Here is a 25,804-nt window from a genome sequence, read left to right on the forward strand (position 1 = left end):
GCAGACTTATGTCTAATTATCGAGTCTCACTTTATCCAGGTGCAAAAAGAAAATCTTGATCTCGAGAAATTTCCCAAATGATCCACATCAGGACCTGAAATAAAAAACCCGCCATCGCTTCACTCATCTTCTCACCTCTTCCTCTCGTCCGTCTGTTTCCTCCTCGTCATTTCTCCAAGCAGAAGCAAAGCTCATGGAGTTTTCCTGCTTTATTATCTTGTCTCTCTTGTTCTCATCTCATGTTTTTGTCCCGTCACTCTTTATCCTCTGAGCCTTTGAGCGTTTCAGATCTTCGTCACACGCCATCAGAACTCGTTGGCGTTGGGACGGCGTGGACTAAAAGTTGGATGAGCAGCTTCTCCTGGCTCACCGGTAGGAGGAGGCTTATTAAAAAGTGAGAGTGTGAGTCTGTCTGAAGGGAAAGCTGATGAAAAAGAGATTTAATTACCAGATACAGTGTGTTATTCTATCCGTGCTGGGAAGACGTCCAACCATTCCACCTCGGAGGGAGCTGTCTGATTTGTTTTCTCCCCAACATTAAACTGTAGTCAACAGACCTGAGATTGCATTTATGAACAATCATCAGCGGCTGTACTTCAGTTTCACTCTGCAGATTTCAGAGCTGCCTGCTTTTGAATTATGTGGAATTTACTGTTGAAAAAAGGCCAATAATATCCCAGCGTTGCCCCTTTCTAAGTGTTTCTATGCATTTGTCTCGTCTGTGATGTGTTCGATAAAAACATGAAAACGTATCATTTTTTGTGCGGTATTAGTTTAAGCAGACTGTGTTTGTCTGTTGTTGTGACTCAGATGAAGATCAGAACACGTTTTATGAGCAATTTATGCAGAAATCCAAGTAATCCCAAAGGGTTCACATACTTTTTCTTGCAACTGTAATTTGTATAGAAGGTCATAAACAGTACATGAAATGTGTATTTTTAGAGAGACTCAAACACTGTTAACTAAGTTTCTGGTTTATTTTCCTGGAACAGACCGATACACAAAGACACGTTCATATCTGTTTATTTTCACATTATCTTGACATTGTTTTGTATTTCAAAAGATTTGTAATGTGTTACCAAAAAAAAAAACAAAGAAAAAGGAATATGTTAAATACGTATAAATACTGTATAAACATAGCTGCACCCAGTAATGCTAAAAAAAAAAAGAAAAAAAAAAAGAAGGCAAAGCAGGGGCAGGTCAGACTGGAAATGGATTCACAGCAGAATACATGAAGACTACTGTAGTTCAAAAGCTTCTGCATTAAACAGCACAGTTCTACCCACTACTGGCAAGATATACAGTTAACACTGGTGTAGATCTAAATGAATGTTACAGGTGGAATTCATGCTAAATACAGTGTTTTCTAAAAATAAGTTCTAAAGTTGATGTAGATGTGCTATGTAAGATTTGCATCATTCCCTGAGTTAGACTTGTAGAAAAAACAACCTGCATTTGAGAAAACAGCAATTCTATCAAGATCTACTTCAAAATAAATAGAAATGCTAAGAAGAGTAGCATAACGAGGCTAACTTCCAGTTGAATACAGCTGCTTAAACATTTCTTTGGACAATCTCCTGCACCAAAATGATAAGATCTAAGATTATTTAATAAAAAAACAAACAAAAAAAAAAACATTTTTAGCCAGTTTTGTTAGATGGGGTTTTATATTCTTAAGCATAATAGACATTTTTCTGTATCAGGTGATCAGAATAACAGTGAAATGCCTCCATAACACAGATTCATTGACATAACTGAGCGATTACACTCATTGTCCTGCTTGGTCACCCCCTAAAGGTCCATTCGGAACAAGATAAAAAATCTTGAAGGAGTTTTAACTTGACTTACACTTGGAAAAAAAAAATACCCACTAGTTGGCATTCAGCCCAATCGATCAGGTAAGACATCCAGTAATTATAGTATTACACCGTTTAAGGCTGTGAACCTGACCGTGTCAAAGGTCCACAGATACAGTCTAATATGCAGCTCTGACAACTCAACCATCAGACCATTCATCCCCTTTCTTTCTCTTTCTCAGGTTCTACTTCAGATCAGTTTAGTCCAGGTACCTACACTCTGCTTAAAGTCCTCTCTGCTCCATCACTTCACTTTGAGGGTGTGGTTTTTCCTTCGGGGCGTCTTCTGGACCTGCCGGGCCCGTGTGCCAAAACCTAGAGACTGCAGGGACTCAGTGATGAAGCGCTGGGTCGGCGAGACACACAACATCACCAGCAGCTTGGCATCGCCCCCTAGTGGACGACAAGGAGACAAACAAGGAGGCAAGGAAGGAAAGATCACACAAATCAGCCACAATATTAAGACCACTGACAGGTAAGGTGAGTAACATTGATCATATTGATATTATGTGGTGTTCTGCTGGAAAACCTTGGATTTTAGCATCTGTGTTGATGAGACTTAGACACCAAAATAACCCCAGAACAAACACACTCCCTCATGCAAATGGAAATCCTAAATGTCAGTGCAGGAAAACACACCTCATCACATCACACAATCAGGAACATCTTGAGGAACATGACAATTCCCCAAGATGTTGATTTGACCTCCAAACTTCCTAGACCCAATTCTGATCAAACATCAACAGGATGCAGTGGAACAAGTTTGATTCCCAGAGGCTCCACAGCACAACCCAGAGAACCCAAAGATCCACTGCTAGCGTCCTGGTCCAGACCCCATAGGACACCCTGAGAGGTCCTCTGGTCCAGACCCAACACTTCAGACCACATACAGGGAGACCAACACAATACTAGGCAGGTGGTCATGATGCTGTTGCCTGTTTGGTGTATATCTGATTCCATGAAGTGTGTACTTTTTTCTCAGGGTGCAGGCATGGGAAGCAGCAGTCAAAAACTGCCAACAGTCTCACCTATGGTGTCCTGAAGCAGATGCGTGAGTTTGCTGTTCCTGTAGGGGACGTGAGGCCTCTGTTCGGCCAGAGATCCCAGGACATCGGACAGAGCTGAGAGACTGCGATTTATACACGACACCTCCCAGAGAGCTGCACCCGAAATCCCCGACATTCCTGGAACACAGATTTAGATGCAGCAATGTTAGCTGATGTACTCAGAGAACAGAAGCAGGTTGTGGAGTTAGCCAGGTAACTTCAGGTTTAATCCTGGGTTTATAGGGCTACGACGGCGGTTTGCTTTTTGCCTTGGTACATCGCCATGGTAACTTGTGCTGCACATCTGTAGGGCAACAGTTTTTCTAACCCTGACTGGCAGAGATAGACAGAGAGATCTACAGGGTGGGCCATAAGTTTCCATACAGAGGAAAATGTATAATGTATATTTTTTATCTTTCAGATACCCTAGAAGATGCGTTTGACGCTATCTTTGGGGGCACTTGAAGGCCATGGTGTATCAGGTAAAGATATGAGACATAAATCATCTCAAGGAACATATCACCAACGTCATTACGAACAACTTCAGCTGTGCTAATGCAAGTTCATCAACAGCGGAAAACACATATTAATATGTTTACGAAACAATGGTAATTATCTAGAGCACATTACATAAATAGAAACGGTTGTCCAACATAAAATGTGTATTTTTTCTGTGTATGGAAACTAATGGCCCATCCTGTAGATTCTCAGCAGTGGGAACTCCAGTCATCCTGGCCTATTTTGCTTTCCTGTAATTTGTTTCTTTAGGCCCTTTTTTAGCCACATATTCCTTAAATAGGGACTGATTCAAACACTAAAGCCTTGTTCTTGTAGATCTTTTAAGATTTGCAGTACACCTACTTCCTGGTTATTCCACCAAGAAATACGGCAGTCATATGACGACTGCCGTTGGTTTGTTTGTCCGTCTGTCTGTCTGTCAGCAACATTACTCAAAAACTGACAAACGGAGTTGGATGAAATTTTCAGGGAAGATCAGAAATGACACAAGGACCAAGTGATTAGATTTTGGCAGTGATGCAGCTTGTAGTCTGGATCCACGGATTTGTTAAAGATTTCAGCCGTCGGATAAAATACTGAGCAACCTTGTGGAGTACTGCGCTCTCTGAGTGCTTTTCTTGTTTATAATTTGATATTTCTGCAGTAAATAGAAACAAACTGAGTAAATATGTACTGGACAAGATGTCTAGGTCAGACTAATACCTGAAAACCGCTAAACACTGAGCACTCACATTGCATTACTGTTGTCTTGTGAATCTCTTGTGCACCGACATGCTGCCAGATGCTTTACACAAAACAGTGCAAAGAGATGTAGACAGGATGAACGGTGAATTTCTGATGAGTTCAGCTTGCTGTCTTTACCCCTCAGATCAAAGGCATGTACCTACTGGAATTAAATTTTTAGCAGCATTTTATCTGCAACATCTCAATTACTCTTTTGCCCCAAACCCCATTTTGCAATTTGCCGTGTTAAGATGAGTTCATTTCCAGTTAAAAATCTTGTCTAATGCACCGTAAAACACTCAGGGATCAAAGTTCCCAGGATAACTACAGTTTCAGAGACCACCCTGAAGCACTGAGCTCCTACCGACACACTCGCTGCCGGCCAGGTCCACCAGCTGCAGCTTGGTCCTGAACTCCGTCTGAGAGATGCTGTGTCTGGGGGAGGGGCATGGGGAAAGGGATGGGGAGGGGCATGGAGAGGAGGCGGGGCTTGCAAAGAGTTCGTATGATGGCTGGCGGGCGGAGGGGTTGGCACGGCGACAGCGTGGACTCCACCACTCCCTCTGGGCGGAGCGCTGCATGTCCATCTTGGCACTCTGAAGCCTGCGGGCTGAACAGGAGGGTTAAAGTCACAAAGCAGGAATGTCTGGAAGGAAGGTGACGTGAGGAAGTGTTTCAGAAGGCGTCTCACCCAGGGCCAGGGCGTTGGGGCTCTTGGAGGAAATGGTGAGGGTGACAATGAGGTGAGAGCGAGACGAGTCGGTGTGGACGAGGGTGGGACAGTGAGCTCTGAGCTTCAGGACGCTGCTGATGATCTGCATCACCTCTGAGGCGTCACACACAGGCCTGTAGACCAGACAGGAAACCCAGTACTTAGAATTTTATTACTCTGCCAAGGAATGCAGCAGAGCTATGTGATGATCAGCGCTGGTTTGTCTGTCTGTCTGTCTGTCTGTCTGTCTGTCTGTTAGCAACATTACTCAAAAACGGGCCAATGGATTTGGATGACAATTTTCAGGGAAGGTCAGAAATGACACAAGGACCGAGTGATTTGCTTAAGATTTCTGGATCGTTGTGAGATAGCAGTACGGTGTCATTTTGTGCGAGATCCTTTTGTTTGTGGTCCCTCGTCTATCGCGGGGGTTAGGGTCCAGAATCCCCCGTGATAGATAAAAAACCTTATATTCATTTTATTAATTATATATATTTTAAGGCTTACTTTATAAACCCTCCCCACACTCTTATAAACCTTTCCCACACTCTAATAAACACTTCCTATGCTCTTAAGCACTTTCTACACTTTAAAACCTACCACAAAAACACACCACAGAGCAACACTATGCACAATTTAAAATTATTTTAATATGTTTTAAATATTATTTTTTAAAATATGTTTTTATATTGTTTTCATTTTTTAGGCTACAAAATGCTTATTTTACCACAAAAATAATTAAAATAATAAATATAAAAATACCTATATACCGCAAAATCCCGCAATATAGCGAAAAATCTGCGATACAAAATAAGATATATACAATTTAAAAATCTGCAATACAGTGAGATTGCGGAAAGCGAACCACGATATGGTGAGGGACGGCAGTACATCTATACTAAATGGCCAAATTCTATGTTGCTGTGATTTCTGATCATCAATAACTAATAAACAAATGCTGCATTTCTGATAATTCCATATGGGGGAATGAACAGCCTTGGAGGAGGTCTGCGCTCTCTCAGTGCATTTCCAGCTACTTAAAGCTGCTATCAGTGTTTTTATGGTTACAATGAATGAAATGACTGTCAGTGACAATCTGACTGCAGATTAACAACCAGTTCCTCTGAGCTCTGGAGAGTTAGTCATCGTTTAAGTCATTGCTTCGGTTTTGGCGTCCACAGTTTATTCTTTACTTCACCTTCACCAACTCATAGCAGCATTATTCTCAGCCACATCTGGCAGTTATCAGTAGACTATTAAGGGATTTTTTGGAGCCACGAGTAAAACTGTAAAAATTTCTGCCATTGATATATCAGCCAATATTTTTTGTACTGTGTACATATGAGTGATAATGACTGATATTGCTAAATAAGATTCCCTGCAGTGTGTTTCACTGGAGGACTTTAGGACAACCATGCTATAATGAATTATTTTTATTTCCATCTGTAATACTGAAAGCTCTCCTGGAAAGTGCTGAAGTCGAGGAACAGCTGTCTACGGTTGGTTGCCTTTAAATCCTCTTTAGTAGTAGTAGAGTTTTTTAAACGTCCCTCATTTTAGGTCAAATTTTATGCAGAAAGAAACAAACAAAAGTCGATATTGCAGTTTTTCTCTGCTGCTTTCCAGAGCAAGAAAAAAAAAGTTAATGCAGGTTTTAAAGATTAAATTATTCAAATGTTTTGTCAAGCTGGAGACAGAAGAAGTTTTTCGCATCCTGATCAACATGACATCTGGCCTTCCTGCCTGATGATGAACCTTCTATTTACACATCAAGCAGCTCCAGAACACCAGCAGCATTCACTAGAAGTCCCGGTGTTTCACCTACCCTCTTCTTCAGCATCATTATTCTCTCCAATGTCAAACTGTGAGAAAAATATCTGGCTGTTTTATCTAATTAAAGCCCCACAAACAAGTGGCATCGACTGGGCTGAGCTTCTTTTATCTGCCCACTGAGGCTGCAAATAAAGCTGAGGAGAGCTTCTGTTTGTAAAACCGAGGACTAAAAAAGTTATGAAGGTCAATAGAAAAGGCAGCACAGGATGATTGATAATTCTATGTGGGTTCGTCAGTATAAACACCCTCTTCTCACATTATACGTCATTAGAAACACTAGAATTTCTGCTACAAAACAGTACACATGAAAAGCAAACCAAACATTCATGAAACTAGCAGAATCTCACATTTAGAGCCTTGATATCCTCCTGAGATCCAGCCCATTCATTTATGTCCTCTGTACTGGACATTTGTTTTAATCTATATATCTTGATTCATTTGAGCTTCCCTACTAAATCCTAATGTGCTCAGTAGAGGACATCCTGGCCTTTCAGATGAAATCTCATGTGATCTGGTGGGATGAGGGAAACTTTGTGGAAAATGGAGACTGTTGAGTTTAATTCATGTTCATGCCCAGTTTAATTTAGTTTCTTAAAGTTTCATTAGAAAATCTATCTATCTGTCTGTCTCTCTGTCTGTCTATCTATCTTTTTTTTTTTACAGTAAAATTGTTCTGTTTTTTGAAAAATTCTAAATTTGTGGTTTTAGCTCCAAAAAGGCAGGAAATCACAAAAAAGTTCAATTAAAAGACACTTTTTCCCCTCGTTCTCAGGAGCATATACAAAAACGCTGCAGAATGGAATAGAATGTGCTTTATTGTCATTATACAGTGTACAACGAGATTGGAGAGCTTCTCCTTTTCACCTCAGCTCTGTCTGTACTCACTGATATGTGAGGCCGGTGACCTGGCTGGTGCCGGAGGAGGTGGTGATGACGTCCCGGCGCTGGCCCACGGCGTTTCCGTGCTCGTCTCTGGCGAGCAGGTCAAACACCTCGTTGTTGTACACCTCCATCACCGACACCTCCACCGCGTGACTCTCGCCTGGCTTCTCAGAGAGCAGCCTGGAGGTCACACGAGGACAGGTGCACAATGACGGACAGGTAAAGACAACATCTCGAGTTAAGGCTTTCCCCACATCCTTGCAGAGGTTTGTTCATTCCGTTCTGGCCGTTTTTTGGGCTGAATAAACAGGCCTTTTGTCGCTCACCGGAAGAGCTCAGCAGCAGCGTTGGGGATGATTCCCTGCTGTGCTTCCTGCTGAATGCCTGAGTGCTGCTCCAGCTGGGATCCCATCATGGTGTGAGTTTTTCCGCTGCCTGTCTGCCCGTAAGCCATGATGCACACATTATAGCTGCAAGGCAAACAGGAAGAACACATTCCATTAATGCTGCAGCTTTAAATTATCATGTTTGTGGTGTTCTTTATTCAGATATGCAATAGTGTAGAGCAGGGGTGTTAAACATGCGGCCCGTGGGCCAAAACCGGCCCTCCAGAGGGTCCAATCCAGCCCACTGAATGACTTTGTAAAGTGTAAAAATTACAGAGAAGACATTAACTGCAAATTGTAAATTTGTAAAACTGTAAATTTAAAATAATTTCTAGAGCATGACAAATTGTTTTGATCATAAAGTAAAATACTAGATTGTTCATTGCTGTTTTGTGCCTCATTTTTGTAATATTTTGTCTTGTTTTTGTTGTTTTTTGTGTTTTTCTGACCTTTGTCATCTGTCTCATGTTTGTCGCTTTGTTTCTCGCTTTTGTCATTTTGTGTTTCCTTTTTGTCTCGCTTGTGTTTTTTTTGGTCTTATTTTTGTCATTTTGTGTTTCGCTTTATTCATTGTTTTGTGCATCGATTTGGCTGTTTTGTGTTTTTCTTTGTCTCGTTTGTTTTGTCAATTTTTTTTGTCGCTTTGTAACTTGTTTGTCTCTTTTTTTGTTTTGTTTCATGTCATTTGTCTTATTTTTTTGTCATTTTGTGTCTCATTTTTGTAATATTTTGTCTTGTTTTTAGTTTTTTGTCTTTTTTTTTGTCTTTTTTTGTCGTTTTGATCATAAAGTAAAATCACTGAGTTCCAGATAGCTGTGACTAAATGTTGTGTTCCTTTGTAGACACGCTGTGATCTGGAAGTTGTAATGTGTAAATGATAAACTGAGGCATAATGTTGTCAAAATTGAATTTATTTTTCTTAAAAAAAAAAAATTAGATTGTTCATAATGTTTTGTATTAAGATAATTCCTTAAGTGTGAACATTTTCAAAAGGTACTTTGTTGCACTAAAACAAAGGAAATGTTAGGAGTTGTGGTTATTTCTAGTTCATTATGCTGTGATTTTACTGGTCACTGGAGATGAAACTGGTCTGAATGTGGAACCTGAGCTAAGATGAATTTGATTTGACCCCCCTGGTCTAGTGCTTTAGATCACTTCTCACTCACCCATCCAGCAGGGAAGTAAGGAGCGACTTGACTTCCTCAAACACAGCATTCTGTGAATCGTCTGGTCCATGCACCCTGGAAGACACACAATCACCACACTGAGTATTTGTTTAAAAAAAAAAAAAAAACAAACATACATATAAAAATCAGTGGACCATGATGTTTGTATTTACCTCTCAAACTCAAACATCTTATTCTGCACTGGCATCCCCGTCTTCAAGCAGTTCACCATCACCGTGTCCTGAAAAAAACAACAAGGAATGACTAGAAAGTGAAGCAGGTTAGAAGCAACCAAAGAAAATCCATTCTGAGAGAAAACTCACATCACTGATTGCACTGATTACTTCCTCTGATGATGCAGGCCTGAGAGAGAAAAGGATAACATTACATTTCCTCAATTTTTCAAGCACTGATTAGTCATTTTTGATACAGTGTGGAGTCATGATGCACTGTGATGTTTACTTACCCTGATCCAGAGGTCTGGACGTGGTCGAAGGCTAGAACTGGACGAACCCTGCAGTGAACCCTGATGTTCCCTCTCAGCTCCTGCAGCCAAACAAACATCAGATATTATAAGATTTACCCTAGTTCGTCCTTTCTGAGTAGAATGCTCCACGTCTCCTCACCACCAGCATGTTGTGAAGTTCTTTCCTCTTCTGCCTCTCTGATCTGCACCTCTCTTTTTCTTCCTCCAGAGAGCGCTCCAGGGCTGCAACACGATCCTGCAAATCTGGACACGGACGGCAAAAGTCCAGTCGAAATCAAAAAATATGAGGAATCTCATGTCGTGAGCTGAGGTTAAATGTTCCGTACGGATATTCAGCATTGTGTTTTCCACAACAAATAATGAAGCCTCCAGCTGTTTCTATCTGTTTCCTGGTGTGCATCTTTGAAATCACACCAAGTCTTTAATCCTGGAGCACAAATGTACAAACTTGGCAGCAAACAGGTCCATTCACACAAACACAGGACAGGCTGAGATGTTCATTCATTATAAAAAGAACTGTATTTTGAATGGCCACAATTCTGTCTTTGTTGATTAAAAATTATTTAAGGCACAAATTATCCTCAAAAACTCAACAAAGGAGTAGGAAAAGACCACAGATATCTTATATTACTGTGGATTATTACTGCAATCTTCACAAAATTATGTGGCCATAAGGATGTGTAATCTCTTCATTCAGTGTGTTTTCAGAATGTAGAAGATAAAGACATAAGGTATTCATAAAACACAGGGTTTAGAGGAATCATCTCCAGTGTTACTGATGAGAGATGTGTTGCTTTTAATCTCAGCTTTGCCAAGATTTGGACATGATGCACGCCAGCTCTGTCTATTTTTAATATAAGCAGCCTAAGAGATCTTCTGTGCAGCAAACACAGCTTTAACATTCGTGGAAAAGTCCAGAAGCTTGCACCTCTGTGCTATCAGTCATCAGTCTGAAGAACAAAAACACCAAACAAAGTGCAACATAAGAGGAAACCCTTCAGTAACCAGAATCACACAAGTCCTGATTTCCTGCCTGCAGCACTTTGTGCGGCCTGTACTCAGGCTAATCTGGACCAGAGCTTGTGACAAGATCACTTCCCTCCAATCACCTGAGACGTGCTGAAGCAGCTGACTGGCTGAACTGCATTTAACCACACAGTCACTATTGGACAGCCTGGAGGGCGGAGTGAGGATTACCACATAGCAAGGCGTCTTAACAGAGATACAGGCAGCACATTAGCTGTAAGCCACTTCAGAATTACTGCCGCACATAGAGGGTGAATGAGAAAGTGAAAAAAGTTCATGGAAGTGAATCTTGCCCTAAAAAAACCTTGTTTAAAAGCATCTCTTGCTCAGCAGCATCGGAGCAAACTGGGTATCATGTAAAAGATGAGAGGATGGAGGCGTAGAAGTTCACTTTGGGTGTTACTTTAAAGATACTGTCCCATATGTTCTCTTTATATTATTATATTTATATTATTACTCCGAAAAAGGAATGCGGTGGAGTTATGTGACGATCAGTGTACGTTTGTCTGTCTGTCTGTTAGCATAGCTTGATGGTTAGCATAGTCGCCTTACAGCTAGAAGATCCCTGGTTCCTGTCTGGACCTGGCATCTTTCTGCATGGAGTCTCCATGTTCTCCCTGTGCATGTGTGGGTTTTCTCCAGGTTCTCCAGCTTCCTCCACAGTCCAGAAACACACTGAGGTTAATTGGTGATTCTAAATTGTCTGTAGGTGTGAATGTGAGTGTGATTGTTTGTCTCTCTATGTAGTCCTGTGATAGACTGTTACCTGTCCAGGTGTCTCCTGCCTTCACCCTCAGTCAGCTGGAATAGACTCCAGCATCTCACAACCCTAATGAGGATTAAGTGGTGTTTAGATGATGGATGGATGGACATAGACAAAAAATGCCTATTATTAATGAGTGAGTTTCACAGATGAGATAATTCGAGGACCATTGGAAAATCTGATAACAACTCATCAGTATTGGTAAACTTAACAAAATCTAAGCTTTAAATTGTGATGTTTCATCTCAATCACTTTATTTTGCAGGTCTTATTTTTTAAAAAATGCCAAAAATGAACTGTTTGGTCTAACTAGATTCTGTTTTGAAAAAAACAGTCATGTAACAAAAAAAATCAAGAACTTCTTGGCTGAACTGCAGGCTGTGAGCAGATAGGAGAAAAGTATGAAGATAATGGATGGATGGATCGAAACAACTTGTCAAGATCTAGAAATGATTTAAAATTTACATTCATTTCCACACCCCTGTAGTAATCCTGACACCACACCATACAAGCTAAGGTGGGAACTATTAAGGAAGAAGGTTCAGTTATCCTCCTGCCTTGTAAATGTAGATAATTTACACATAGAAAATACATGAAAGTTGTGGCAGTGCATCAATAACAGGACCGGGTTCCACCAAACCAAACTCTTTTGTGCTAAAGCTTCTGACTGAGATTATATTGCACAATGTTTAGAGTCTTTTCTGTAATTTTTACACTTTGTAAAAGTCATCCCACGGGCCGGATTGGACCCTGTGGTGGGCTGTATGTTCAACACCACTGGTTTAGAGGCTGCCTACTTGTTAAAGCTCACTTCACCCAGGATTCACTCCAGAGTCCAAATAGCTTAAAAAACAAAACAAAAACAACTCCTTCAGAGACAGAGCCTTGAGGAGATATAAAAGATGCTACACCTTGACTAGCCTGTGGTTCCACTTATCCAGGTACTCACTCTGAAACTCATCTCCATGGTGACCATTCAGGCAGCAGCTGGCTTGTTCTACCTTCTCCAGGAGCTGCTTGCTCTGCTCCTCCAGCTCAGAGGCAAAGCTGGCGTACACTGCAAACAGCTCACTGAGGTCCTGCTTCACAGCCTGCAACCAACACAGAAGACACTTTAAATGTGTGTGTTTCACATGACTACTAAACGTACAGAAAAATCACCATCTACCGTGTACACAAACACATTTCATTTGCACCTGGACGTTAGAAAGCAGCTTGACGAGGGCGGACTGAGTTATTTTCTCTGTGTTGGACTGGAGCTGATGATGGCTCTCACATTTAGTGTCCTCTTCATGGTCCCGACGCAGTTTCCCCAAACTCTAAAAGAAAATACACCACATAGAAGAAACATGCTTTATTTCAACCAGTGTGTTGCTAAATACAAACTGAAACAAGAACGTCCTCTACTGCCATGCCATAGATAACTTTATTTTAAGAAGCAAGAAGGGACATCAACATCTAGTGCTACACAACAGATCCAATATACAAGTTTGTATATTGGGCTTTTTTAGTCTATTAGTTTGATTTCTTGCGTGTGGCATACAGTAGATCCTAAAGCTTTTATTTACAGTTGTATTTATTTACATTTATACAGAAGCTGTGCTGTAAAAGAAACAGTTAAAAAAAAAGTCATAACAGATCAAGAGCAGGAGAGTCAAAAACCAACAAAATCAACATCTCATGCAAATGATAATCATCACAAATTGTTTAAAAATCTATTTATCTTTCTAAATAAATAAGTAAATCTAAATGCAACATATTCATCTATTAAACAAAAAAGAAATATTTGTAAAATTAAGATATATTTGCAAATGCATTTAAAAAAACATTTCCTTTAAAAAAAAAACTACACGTATGTTGTTTTGCATTAGGCATATAAATTCACAGTTAAAGTACAGGGGAAACGATATAAAATGAACAGGCTGTAAAATGAGTGTGTTTTCTACAGTACAGGTAAACACATTCAGCCAACTCCCCTTCAGTGTTCAAGCTCAATGTTCATTGTGTTGAATTATGGAATTTGTCTCTCTTCTAATGCTGCTTTAAAATATCAGCTAACTAATAATCGGAAGCATAAATAGAAGAAACTCAGATATCGAATCATTTTTTATTAATTTATTATTACTTTATTTCAGTTTAAAATGAAATAATGCCAAATGTTTTCTCAAAATTACGCACAGTGTTAAGTTAGTGTCATTATTAAAACAAAGGTTTGTCTAAATCAGTAACAAATGTCCTGAATTGGCCCTCAGAGCAGAAAATATCAGAATAAAATGTTCAGAAAATCACCTGCAGACTAAAGCCTGTGTGTCATAAATGACAGATATCTTCTTACCTCAGACAGTCTTAAATGAAGGATAGCATTCTCCGTCTCCAGTTCGAGTATTCGCTCCTCTTTACTCTGAAACACGGTGAAATACGTTCCAAAAGGACATTTACATGTAGTTTGTGGATTCCTTAGTGGAGCTAAAGGAGAAATCTCACATCGATATATAATAAACTAATCCCTCTATTTGAAATTCGGTAAATTAAACAGTGACTCACCCTCAATTTGTGCTCCAGCAGATGAACCTGATGTGCAAATATTTGGTCCCTGTTGATAAAAAGAGGCATTTTTTTTTTGTTCTAGAATAAAAAAGGATGCAGAGGAGAGGAGATTGCCTGGCCTCGTCACTTTCCTCCCAGCTGATCACGTCGTGTCCTCTCAGGTCAAATAATCCGATTAGTACCGATCAACAAGAACTCTGCTCACCTCTCTGTGTTTAGCCCTGTGTTCACACGAGGACAGCAGCCCAGACAGAAATAAAACTATCCCTTTTGGAAGCATGGAAAGTAGGTGCCAATGTTCCTAATTTAAGGATGGCTGCTGTTACTGTAATCCCAAATAGTTTAAGTCTTCCATTGATTTCAGAATACCCGTGTTTTAATGTGATATAGGCATTAAAATGTTTTAAAATGATGCAGAAGGACACAGTTTGAGCACACAGTGCTGAATCACTCTAGATCAGTTAAAGATGAAAAACCACTGAGCTTAGACGGCTCACATATGAAGTGAGTTTTCCCAAATACAGTGCCGTGAAAAAGTATTTGCTCTCTTCTCTGATTCAGATTTTTTTGAATATTTCACCCACTTAAATGTTTAAGACCATCTAACTAATTTAAATATTGAACAAAGAAACCCACAGTAAACACAAAATGCAGTTTTTAAAGGATGATTTAAAGTTTAAACACTGTTTCTGATCTGTGAAACTACAAAAAAAAAATTTTACAGCTTCTTTTACACCTCAGAAATGAAGACTCTTTAGGCTCTATGCAACAATGTAGTCCAGGTTTGAACCATCTGGTTTCAGTCGTTTTAAACTTCGACCTGGTCTAACGTGGTTCAGAGGTGAAAAAAAGGACAGAATATGCTTTTATCTGCATTTTCACAAATGCAATAAAAGTGTCAGAAATCAGAGACTGTGGTTTAAAGAATCTTTAGCCTCTCTGGGACATTTGAGTTCAGATTTGACCCATTATAGTTTTAGATCCGGTCTACGAGTGAAAAAAGCAGTGAAAATATCCATATTTTTTTGTATTTTGACACATAGATTAAACATTTCACAAATCAGAAACTGTGCTTTAAAGAAGTTTGAGCAAGAAATGTACTTCACACATGGTTGAGGTAATTTTCAACCTGTCTGGGATAACACAGTTCAGATGTGGTCCGTCTGAGCATAGTGGTTTGTGATCTGTACCTGGTCTAATGTGGTCCTCGTGTGAAAAAATAAACTGAGAAAATCTCCCCCTTTTTAAACATTTCACAAATGTAATGAGAGTTTCCCAAATTTCAAAGTGTGTTTCAGGCAGCATTAACCCTCCTGTTATGGTGCAGGTCAAATTGACCCATTTTAAGCTAAAAAAAAAAACAAAACAAATAAAATAAAATAAAATCGGAAAAAAAACTGTTAAAAGTATTTTTTCAATATGAAACTTATTCTGCTTGGCTTTCACATTTCACATTTTTGCAAAACCACTCTGTACAGAAGATGTTTATTGTGTTAATTTATCAGCATCACTCCATGAAAAGAAAAAAAATCAAAATGTAGAATAAAGTTTAAAAAAAAAATCAATGTTGTGAAAAACTATTGTATTTTATATGTAGGTCTTTCCATTGTACATGCAAAAAGTTGCATTTTGTTTGAGAAACAAGTGAATTATCCTCACTGAACCCTGATCTGTGAAAGGTGAAGAACACAGCTGCACTAAATGTTGATAGAAATGTTAGTAATGGAGTTAATAATGAGACACAAACAATCTTTATTGGGATTTTTTGATTTCTGACATTTTTGAATAATTAAGCATGACCCAGGAACATCACTGCTGTTCCTGACAAACGAACCTATCAGGAGGGTTAAGGGTCGGCCTACAACTTCCAACTGGGTAATTAAAATGTGGGAGGTAAATGCACGCCAGGTTTAGGTGTCATTTAACTTCACACCGACAGAGGGCAGCAGAGTCTCTGAACGGTTCAAGAAATAAACACGACGAAGAAGAAGAACTCTTCCGTACAGTCACAGTTTCTGTCAAACAGGCTGCCGAGGGAACTCTAGGGAAACTATTTGGAAGCAAAATGGCCAAACTGAAGGACAAAAGACGAGAGAAAGTCAGCGTCGCCACCGAGGTAAACATGTGAAGCTGCGTTAGCTAGCTAGTAGCTGTTCAGCTGCCTGTTTAGCTGCGTAGCATTCAGCTTTATACGTATTTCATTCATTCCTAGCTTCCCCTTGTGTCTTTTCACTGCATTATTTAGTGTCTAACCTCGTCCGACGGTGTTTTAAACTCCAATAAGTGTGATTAATAATCGGTAGTGATGGCTGATCGAGGCTTTGTTGAAGCTTCGATACTTCATTCAAAACATGGTTGATTACTCGAGGCTTCACTGACACACAGTGCTCCAGTAGGACATCTAGTGGTCAATAGAATGAAGTGCAATCGATTCATGGTTGGTTCATGGATTGTTTTGGCTTTGAGTCGCCATGCACATTTCTGTTCAACTACACTAGATGATTGTATGGTTTTTAGTGGATGCAATAATATTAATATTACTAGTAATAATAATGACAATAACAACTGAAGAGCACGTTTCTTGTTATTCTTATTTCTTATATTATATGTTTGTCTGTAACCCTATATTACTCTTCACTGATATTCTGTGTTAAGAAACAATTAAACGGTGCTGCTACATTCATGAGATGCTCTCTATAAATACAGACTGATGTCATTTTCACATGGGGCTGGAGCAAATACAGATTAAATTACGGGTTTTGGCAAATTATATCTTGGGGTTCATTGGTAAAGAGGGTATGCTTGTGCAACTGGTTATGAATTTTTATTTAGAAAAAAGCAATTTGTCAGCAGTTTTCAGACTGAAGCGGCTTCTTCTTTTACTGACTATCTCCCCAGCCTTGGAAAAAACCCGTTCATACGGCACAGAGCAGCCTCGTATCACACACTGGACCTGTGAAACAATCAGTATATATATGTGTGTGTATATATATATATATATATATATATATCCTGATTCTCTACGGAATACACAATCTGATACAACACTACCATCTCTCAAAGCAACAACAGCAACAAAACCAACCTACTCTGCGAAAAATAATTCACATGAAGGACACTAAATAGGATCTCCTATCCCGGAACACATTCGATCCTGCCAGGCGATTCACATAAACCGAACCAATCAGGTGATTGGAAACAGTTGAGTGCTTTGAACGTCGCTGAAGTGATTCAAACGTCACCAGTCATGTGACCAAACTACGCGTCGACACAGTGGCTCGCTGCGTTAGCTTCATGAGCTACTGCGCATGTGTCAGAGCCTCAGGTATCACAGGACCATCACTAATAATCGGTATCTGACCTGTGAACTCCGCAGATCGACCGGCTGGAGGAGCGGCGGGCCCGTTGCCAGGACAACCTGGAGAGAGCCGAGTTCAAGAGCCGGAAGGAGAAGATGTCCGAGAAGGACAGGTGAGGATGGAGGAGCAGCAACACTACACTTCATGAAGAAATAGGCTCCCATCTGCTCCTGTAGGAGGAAGACCCCCAGACTGAAAGAGACTACAAACACAGTTACACAACTAGTGATCTTTGCACTCACACTGTGATCCATTGCATGTCCTTAAGCTCATTTATTGTGTCTGAGGTAGTTTTGCATCTCGTTGTGGCAGATTTGTGTCTCCTTGAAGCCACTTTAGTTTTTCTCTGTGTTTGCTTTGCCAGTTTGTGTTCGTTTTGTCTGTGGTTGTCTGTTTTTGTCAATTTATGGTGTTTTAGTGTCACATTGTGGTTGTTTTGACATATCTTGATGGTGGTTTTGCATCTCTTTGGAGTTTGTTTGTGTCACTTATTGGTTGTTTTGAGTCTGTGGTTGTTTGTTTTTGATAATTTGTGGTGGTTTTGCATCTCATTGTGGATGTTTGGTGTCACTTTGTGTCTGTAATTTCTTGTTTTCAGCAATTTATACTGGTTTTGTGTCAAGTTGTGGTCATTTTGACATATCTTGATGGTAGTTTTGCATCTCTTTGTGGTTTGTTTGAGTCACTTTATGTCTGTTTTGACTCTGTGGTTGTTTGTTTTTGACAATTTGTGGTGTTTTAGTATCTCTTTGTGGTCATTTTGACATATTTTGGTGGTAGTTTTGCATCTCTTTGTGGTCATTAGGTATCACTTTGCGCCTGTTTTGTGTCTGTGATTGTTTTTTGTCAATTTGTGATGGTTTAGAGTCTGTTTGTGGTCATTTTGACATGTTTGGTGTCACTTTGTGGCTGTTTCACATCTCTCTGTGGTTGATCTGTGCCTCTTCGTGCTGGTTTGTCTTTTTTAACTGAGCTCTATGACTTTAAAACAAGAAATATTAACCACCAATTATCACCACTGTAAATCCAAGGAACAGAGCCCAGGGAATAAAACCGATGACCAGGATGAGTGAAAATCCTTCTAAGTGTGCCGTTTCTCTTTCTCTCGTCCTGTCTATCTGCTCCACAGACAAGAACTAGAAGATGAAATGGCGATCATGAATGAGAGAGTGCAAAGGCTAGGTGAGACCACATTTTAAAACTCCTTATTCATTGCATTTATACATGCACTCAACATTATGTTATTCTTTTTTGTCTTGAATGTCTGACCTTCGCTGATGCTAAAAGTCAAATTCTCTGCGCTCATTTTGAATATCAGCTTAAGATGTGTACATGCAAGCAGCACTTAATGTGAAATCATAACTGCTTTTAAAGCCAATTGAAGTCTTAAAAATGTATTGTCGAGATCTTTAAACAGGGCTGTAAGAGATTAGAAGTGTGGAGCTAAAATAATTGAGAATATGCTGCTTTTTAAAAATCTACCCTGCTGTTTGTGTCACACAAAACAGCCATTTTAAACAAAATACAATTATATAATTAATAATAATTTAATTTTTAACAAGTTTCTGACATTTTGCAGACATGTCAAATTAGAAAATAATCAGGAAACTAATCAACCATGAAAGTCACATTTTGTTGCCCTAAAGAGGTGGATTATAAGCACAGAACAGTTCGATTTCTAATAATAATATGATGGAACATTGTCAGATTATACAACTTTACTGTATTATATGTAAAGTGTCTACACTCTATGTAGGTTATCTATTGCCAACTTAGCCACAAAACCCCAACTGGCTAACGTCAGTTTGGTTTTTCTGTTTCTAGACAAGGAGCTGGAAACGTTAAGAGGCGAGAACCGGAGGAACATGATGCTGTCGGTCGCCCTGCTGGCTGTCAGCGCTCTCTTCTACTACATATTTTTCTACAGCGAAGAAGACTCATGATAGCATCCAGGATCTTAAAGGGACACACTAGTCTTAAGAGAGCCACCAGCTCAGGACAGTGTTGCTATGAGGTCAAATACACTTAAGCCAAAAATGATTCATACCCCTGTCAAATACAAGAAAATTCTTAACTTTTTCAGTTACACATCAGTATTTTACCTCAGATTTGATATAAATAAGACACCCTAGAAAGCCTGAAGCTATAACCGATTTATTTAAGACAGAAAGTGTAAAGAAACATCTTCAACAGGGTGACATTGTCCAAAACTATTCATACTGTCTCAATAATCAGTTGCAAACCCCTTGTTTTCGATCACAGCCTCCAAATGATTTTTCTAATTGCTCACAAGCTTCTTGCAAGTATCTGCAGGAATTTCTCCTTTGCAAATGTTTCAAGATCCTTGAGGTTGGAGGGTTTCCGTGCTGTCACTCGTTTCTTGAGCTCGATCCATCGGTTCTCGATGGGGTTTAAATCAGGACTCTGACTTCATAACATTAATATCTTGGTCCTGGAACCATTTCTTCACCTTCTTGGCTGTCTGCTTCAGATCGTTGTCCTGCTAATAGGTCCAACGCTCCTCCAGCTTCAGGTTCTCTGCTGCCTGCTTGAGGTTTTCTTCCAGAATCTTGATATATTGCTCTTTCCTCATCATGATGCTTCCACCTTCATGTTTCACAGTAGAGACTGTGTTCTTTGGCTTGTAGGCTTCGCCCCTCTTTTGCCAGATGAAAGCCACATCTCTGTGCCCAAAAAGCTCAATTTTTGTTTCATCTGACCACAGAACAGATGACCAGAAGATTTGGTCTTTCTCTAGGTACATCTTTGCAAAGGTCAGAGGAGCTTCTACATGCTTTGGTTGAAGCAGGGAGATCTTTCTTGGTCCATAGAGACTATTTTGGTGCAGAATCCACTGGAGTGTCTGCCTTGATAGAGTCACACTACTTCACTTAGTTCCTTCAGGACAGCCTTGGCAGTAGTCATTGGATTGTTTTCAACATCTCACGTGATCTTTCTGGAAAGTCGAGGTGACATTACTGACTTCCGACCTTTGAGGTTTTTGATTGTGTGAAATTTTTGGTACTTCTTGATGATACTTTGCACCGTTGCCACTGGCACCTGAAATTGTTTGGCAGTTTTTTATGTACCCTTTTCCTTGTTTGTTGGTGTTTACAATGCAGGCTCTCAAGTCCTCACTGAGCTCTTTGGTCTTTGCCATGGCAAGTCTTGCATTGACTTGAAAGTGACTGAAATGTCACAAGCAAGTCGACTTTTATGGTCAGAAAACTGGTTAAAAAACAAAAACTCAGAAACATTGAAAACAATATTAAACACTTTAGACCCTTAGAGAGAATGGTTTGTTGGAACATCCTACGACTATCTGTCTTGGTATCACCGAGGTATGAATAATTTTGGAGTTTAATTTAACACCTTCAACAGTGTTACTTCACACAACATAATTGGTCATGGTCCCAGACTTGCCTGCATGTCTTGTTTTTGTCAAATCTGAGGTGAAACACTGATGTGTAACTGAAAAAAATATTAAACTCCTTTCATGTGATAAGGGTGTGAATAATTTTGGGCTTAAGTGTTTGAGGCCATGATTGTGGCCACAAGGATGAAACATGAACAAGAGCCAGAGTTGTGTTGATGAAATACCTCCGTACTGCCTTCAGATGGCGCCGTTGCAGTTTCTACGTCTCTGCGGGTCATCAAACTGGGTTCATCCTGCAGTCCCAACCCAGCACAGCTTCATTTAGTGCACATCTGCAGCAACATGGATGCAAAGTTTTAAGTTACAGACTTTGTTTTTGTCAACACAGTGTCAGTCTGTGTTTCTGAAGTGGAATAATCGCAAATGCATGCAGTAACTAATGCACAGTGAACATCTGCACACCAGTGCATGCAGCTCAGTGCATTTTCTAATACATATGAGGTTATACTGAGGAGAAGGAGTGAGCATGTTGTTTATTTCCCTCAGCTCGTGTACAGTTTTTGGTCTACCTGCCGTATAAAGATGTTATTGCAGACTGACATTCAACCAAAAAAAGCAACTGAATATAAACTTTGCCTTATGTGATATTGCTGTAAATACTGAAGAGATGCTTGATGAAATGCTGCTTTTCAGTCATGAATGATTATGTGGGATAACACATGCTGCATGACATTTGTGCAGTTTGATGAAGGAACACATTTGATACATTTGGGAGTCTTACTCAAAGAACTTGAAGAATGTATTTTTAATTTTTTTGTTTTAACTCATGCTGACATATAACTAATTCCTACCAAGAGTTTGAACATGAAATGTCTTTTTAAGGCAAATTTTAATTTAAAAAAAGTTTCAGTATTGGGTTTTGCCCTTGTAAATGACCTGTTACTTGGGCATTTATGTATGTGTGTTATTTTTTTCATGAATATATTAAATGCTTTGTTGCCATGTTGGAAGAATATTGTTTTCTTGTAAATGCATTAGTATTTTACAGTTAAGTGAGTGCATGTTACAAGACTTCACTAGAGGATCAAACATCAGACTAGACCAACAAATAATCCAACAGAGAATTTCATATGTAATAGGACCACACTATGTGGGTCTTAAATCTAATTTGACAGATAAAGATGGTGAGATCTGATCAGTAAGTTGGTGTCAGTGGAGACTGGAAAAGCTACACAATGTAGTCTGTGTGGAACAAGGAAGTAATCTGATTAAATGATCTTAAATCCTGCTCTCTGTTCTCAAAATATAGTAAATATAACAGCATTCATGTTTCTGATTTTCATTCCTTCATCTGTAATAAGTCACTTACATGTGTATATATATATATATATATATATATATATATATATATATATATATATATATATATATATATATATATATATATATATATAGATAGATAGATAGATAGATAGATAGATAGATAGATAGATAGATAGATATATACATATATATATATATACATATATATATATATACATATATATATCATGTAGCATATAGTGTTTATATATACATACACCACTGTTCAAAAGTTTGGTGTCACCCAGACAATTTCATGTTTCCATGAAAACTCAGTTTTATTCTTGTGCTAACATAATTGTACCCCTGTGTAGATATTCCACCAAAAATCAGCCGTTTCCAGCTACAATAGTCATTGAGCTAGAAGAGTTAGTAAGAGTTCAAATTCAAATATGCCAGCAGAAACATGCAAAATCACCACAAATGTAAGCAATATTACACAAAAGAACCATCTGGTTCTTCATCTCCAGTAAATTTATTAATGATCAGAGTTCTACCTTCATCTCATGAATATTTCCAGAGTTCCAGGTCCTTGAAGTCCATAGAGGTGGGTCCACATTTATCACTTTTTAATGGACTTTTTCCATCATTTCTGAGCCCCAGAACTTCATCAGTCCAGCAGATAGACACATAACATTTAGGAGGAGAAACACATCTGAATTCTGGGAAAAATTGACACCAAATTAATTTTACATCCAGGTCTGACTATTTAAAGACGAAATACTTTTTTTGTTCTTTTGTTCTATAGCAAGCCATCTCTTTCTGTGTTTTCGTGGCCATTTAAAATGTGAATATATTTGAAAATGAAGGAATGTTACAGAGTTAATCCTTTCTTTAGATGATCCTGGTTTCTTCTTCCATCATCTCTAATAGTTCTGACCAACCACCTATCAACATGCTGATGTGAGCCTTAAAGTTTGCAGAATGCACTTTTTCCACCTAAACTTGTCCAGAATGACTCAAAATGTGCAAAAATGAGTCAAAAGATGTCCAAAAAGTCACCCTAAATGATCAGAAATGTCTCCTAAATTATTACATTTTTGCCCTAAATGACAAAAACTTCTCTAAAATGACCCAAAATTGTCAAAAATTGTCAAAATGTACAAAATCTGTTTATTTTGAACAAGTTTTGAAAGAACTGAAAAATAATTTGACATATTTCAAGTTGTGTGCGTCCCGGCTTTCCCGGGATCTTTCAGCATGGAGTTTGCATGTTCTCCCTGTGCATGCGTGGGTTTTCTCCGGGTACTCCGGCTTCCTCCCACAGTCCAAAAATGTGCTGAGGTTAATTGATCATTCTAAATTGCCCGTAGGTGTGAATGTGAGAGTGATTGTTTGTCTCTGTATGTAGCCCTGTGACAGACTGGTGACCTGTCTAGGGTGTCCCCTGCCTTCACCTGAGTCAGCTGGGATAGACTCCAGCACCCCCATGACCCTAGTGAGGATTAAGCTGTGTATAGATAATGGATGGATGGATGGATATTTCAAGTTGTTTTTGACCATTTTTTGAGTAGTAATTCTAGACTATTTCTGTGTCATTCTGGACAAATGTTGGTTCTTGTTGAATAAGTTTTATCACATTAGATAAATTTTCATTCGTTCTGAACCATTTTTTGTGACATTAGACAGATATTCAGTCATCCAGGACAACTTTTTTTGTCATTTAGGACAACTTTTGAACCATTTTGAACAAATTTCTGTTAGACTGAACAATCAAAATGTGTGTAAAACGATCCTTCCATGGTCTAATAGTTCTGACCAACATGCTGATATGAGCCTTAAAGTTTACCCAGAATGACCTTTTTAAACCAATGATTGTTTGTAGGACTCTAAACTGTTCACACTAGGATACATCCCATAATGCCCATGATCACAGTTGGTTCTAGAGAAAATCAACAAAAATCATATTTAATGTTTAGACTGTGATCTGGATGGATGAAATTGTTTTGTTTTGCAACATTTTGTGATCATTTTAGTCTGTTTCTCTCACATTTTGGTTGTTTTACATCTTTTGGTGATAATTGTGCATCAAATTTAGGTTGTTTTCTGTCACATTTTGTTCATTTTGTGTCACATTGGAGTTGTTTTGCATCTTGCTGTGTTCATTTTGCATCACTTAAACTGCTGTTCATACTATGATGCATCTAATAATATTGATGCTCAAAGAGGGTTATAGAGAAAAAGAACAGAAACCAGATTTATTCTTCAGACTGAGACACCTGGATGGATGTAAAACTGATCTGGAGTCAGTTTTTAGCAGAATTCAGATGTGTTTTTCCACCTAAAATGTCATCTGTCTATCTGCTGTACTGATGATATGATGTCATCGATGATGCCATCTGTGATGTCATAAGGCTCATTTGCCTACACTGTACATTTTGAATGTCTTTATTATGATGTCATCTGTGATGTCATCTGTGATGTCATAAGTGATTAGAAAAGGCTATAAATTCAGGTCAGAAAATTCAGGATTCCACACTCCTTCGTGACGACGCCGAACCATGGACCGAGAACCAACCAGAAGAACCGTGCAGAACCGTGTACCGAAAACCGAAAACATGTCGGGAAATGAACAGCAATTAGGACCTGAATGGGAAGACATGATGGAGACCATTGTTGACTTTGATAATGAGATGGAAGCGCTGATGGAAAGTATTGTTCCATTAGACACAAGCAGCGACCAATCTGAACCGACCACAGTGGACCAGTGTGAACTGCAGACAGAACAAACTGTCTGTCTGTCCAAAGAAGATGTTCTGCCAATCATAAAACTGTCTTTGAGCAGAATCTCGGAACCGCAGTGGAACTTGTTGGCTGCAGGTACTACCGACTGTGCGACGGTTAGAGTTCTGAGTGATGTGATATCCAACATCACTCAGGCTCTTGGTGCAGAAGTCGTCAGACGGGTAGTCCGTGACATTCCTGAGCTCAAAGCAGCATCAGCGGCTGGCAGACAGAATGTTAAGCTTTCTCTGGGAGACTCCATCTCTGCCAGTGTTGCAGAGTCTCTCAGCCTCCCAGAGAGAAAATTGAAGAGCATGAAACAGTTGACAGAACTTATTGAGATGGAAGTTTCAGAGCAGGTGAACTCTGCTGTGTCTCTGGCCATCAGCAGTTCTGTTTTACCATCACAACTGGCCACTAATATCAGCGGCTCCGAGTCCAGCATCAGAAACCTGAATCAGTTGGTGCTTCAAGCGGCTGCATGTCTGAAAAAATATGCAAAGAAGCTGTGCGCACACTGCTCAGTGGGAAACCTGCTGCTCTGTTCAGGGGAACCAAAGGAGGCTCACACTGAGGAGGTTTCTGGAACTGTAGAGGAGGACATCGTTGTGAGCTCATGTAACGAAGAAAACTTCATCACTGAGCCAGAGGTTCTTGCTGCTGGACACAAACGTTCTCCAACACCCGCCGATCTGAGTCCTGTTCTGAGTCCCGCTGTTGCTGCAGCAGATTCCAAATCTGTCTGCAGTAATGATGAGGGTGATGATGAGGGTGATGATGAGGGTGATGATGAGGGTGATGATGAGGGTGATGATGAGGGTGATGATGAGGGTGATGATGAGGGTCCAGCTGAAGTGTCTACACCGGTTGTAGCCCTCAGGGACTCTGAGTCTCTTTCTGAGTCTCTTTGCAGTTTGGTTTCAGTCCATGAAGAGCCTGAGCCCCATCAGAGCTCCTCTTCTGCAGAACCAATGACCAAACTCATCGCTGCTTCCGAACCTGAAGCTAAAACCGAAACCCCAGATATTCGTTCCAACA

General features: G+C 39.5%; 2 protein-coding genes across 2 annotated transcripts; one reads left to right on the forward strand and one right to left on the reverse strand.

Annotated features, from left to right (window-relative positions):
- Positions 1 to 1,007: 1,007 nt before the first annotated feature.
- On the reverse strand, positions 1,008 to 14,089 carry kif25 (kinesin family member 25). Its single transcript, XM_035956596.2, has 15 exons — positions 13,943 to 14,089; positions 13,734 to 13,799; positions 12,595 to 12,717; positions 12,348 to 12,489; positions 9,750 to 9,853; positions 9,590 to 9,669; positions 9,447 to 9,486; positions 9,297 to 9,364; positions 9,124 to 9,198; positions 7,898 to 8,041; positions 7,575 to 7,751; positions 4,836 to 4,990; positions 4,509 to 4,754; positions 2,885 to 3,040; positions 1,008 to 2,249 (listed from the first exon to the last, which is right to left on the reverse strand). The coding sequence occupies exons 1-15, from the start codon at positions 14,009 to 14,011 to the stop codon at positions 2,101 to 2,103; spliced, it is 1,794 nt and encodes a 597-aa protein (XP_035812489.1). The 5' UTR covers positions 14,012 to 14,089; the 3' UTR covers positions 1,008 to 2,100.
- A 1,810-nt stretch (positions 14,090 to 15,899) lies between these two features.
- ccdc167 (coiled-coil domain containing 167) lies at positions 15,900 to 21,693 on the forward strand. Its single transcript, XM_023288827.3, has 4 exons — positions 15,900 to 16,061; positions 17,322 to 17,416; positions 18,434 to 18,486; positions 19,129 to 21,693. The coding sequence occupies exons 1-4, from the start codon at positions 16,011 to 16,013 to the stop codon at positions 19,245 to 19,247; spliced, it is 318 nt and encodes a 105-aa protein (XP_023144595.1). The 5' UTR covers positions 15,900 to 16,010; the 3' UTR covers positions 19,248 to 21,693.
- Positions 21,694 to 25,804: the final 4,111 nt, after the last annotated feature.

This window comes from Amphiprion ocellaris, chromosome 12, assembly GCF_022539595.1.
Source record: "Amphiprion ocellaris isolate individual 3 ecotype Okinawa chromosome 12, ASM2253959v1, whole genome shotgun sequence".
Classification (NCBI taxonomy): Eukaryota; Metazoa; Chordata; class Actinopteri; family Pomacentridae; genus Amphiprion; species Amphiprion ocellaris.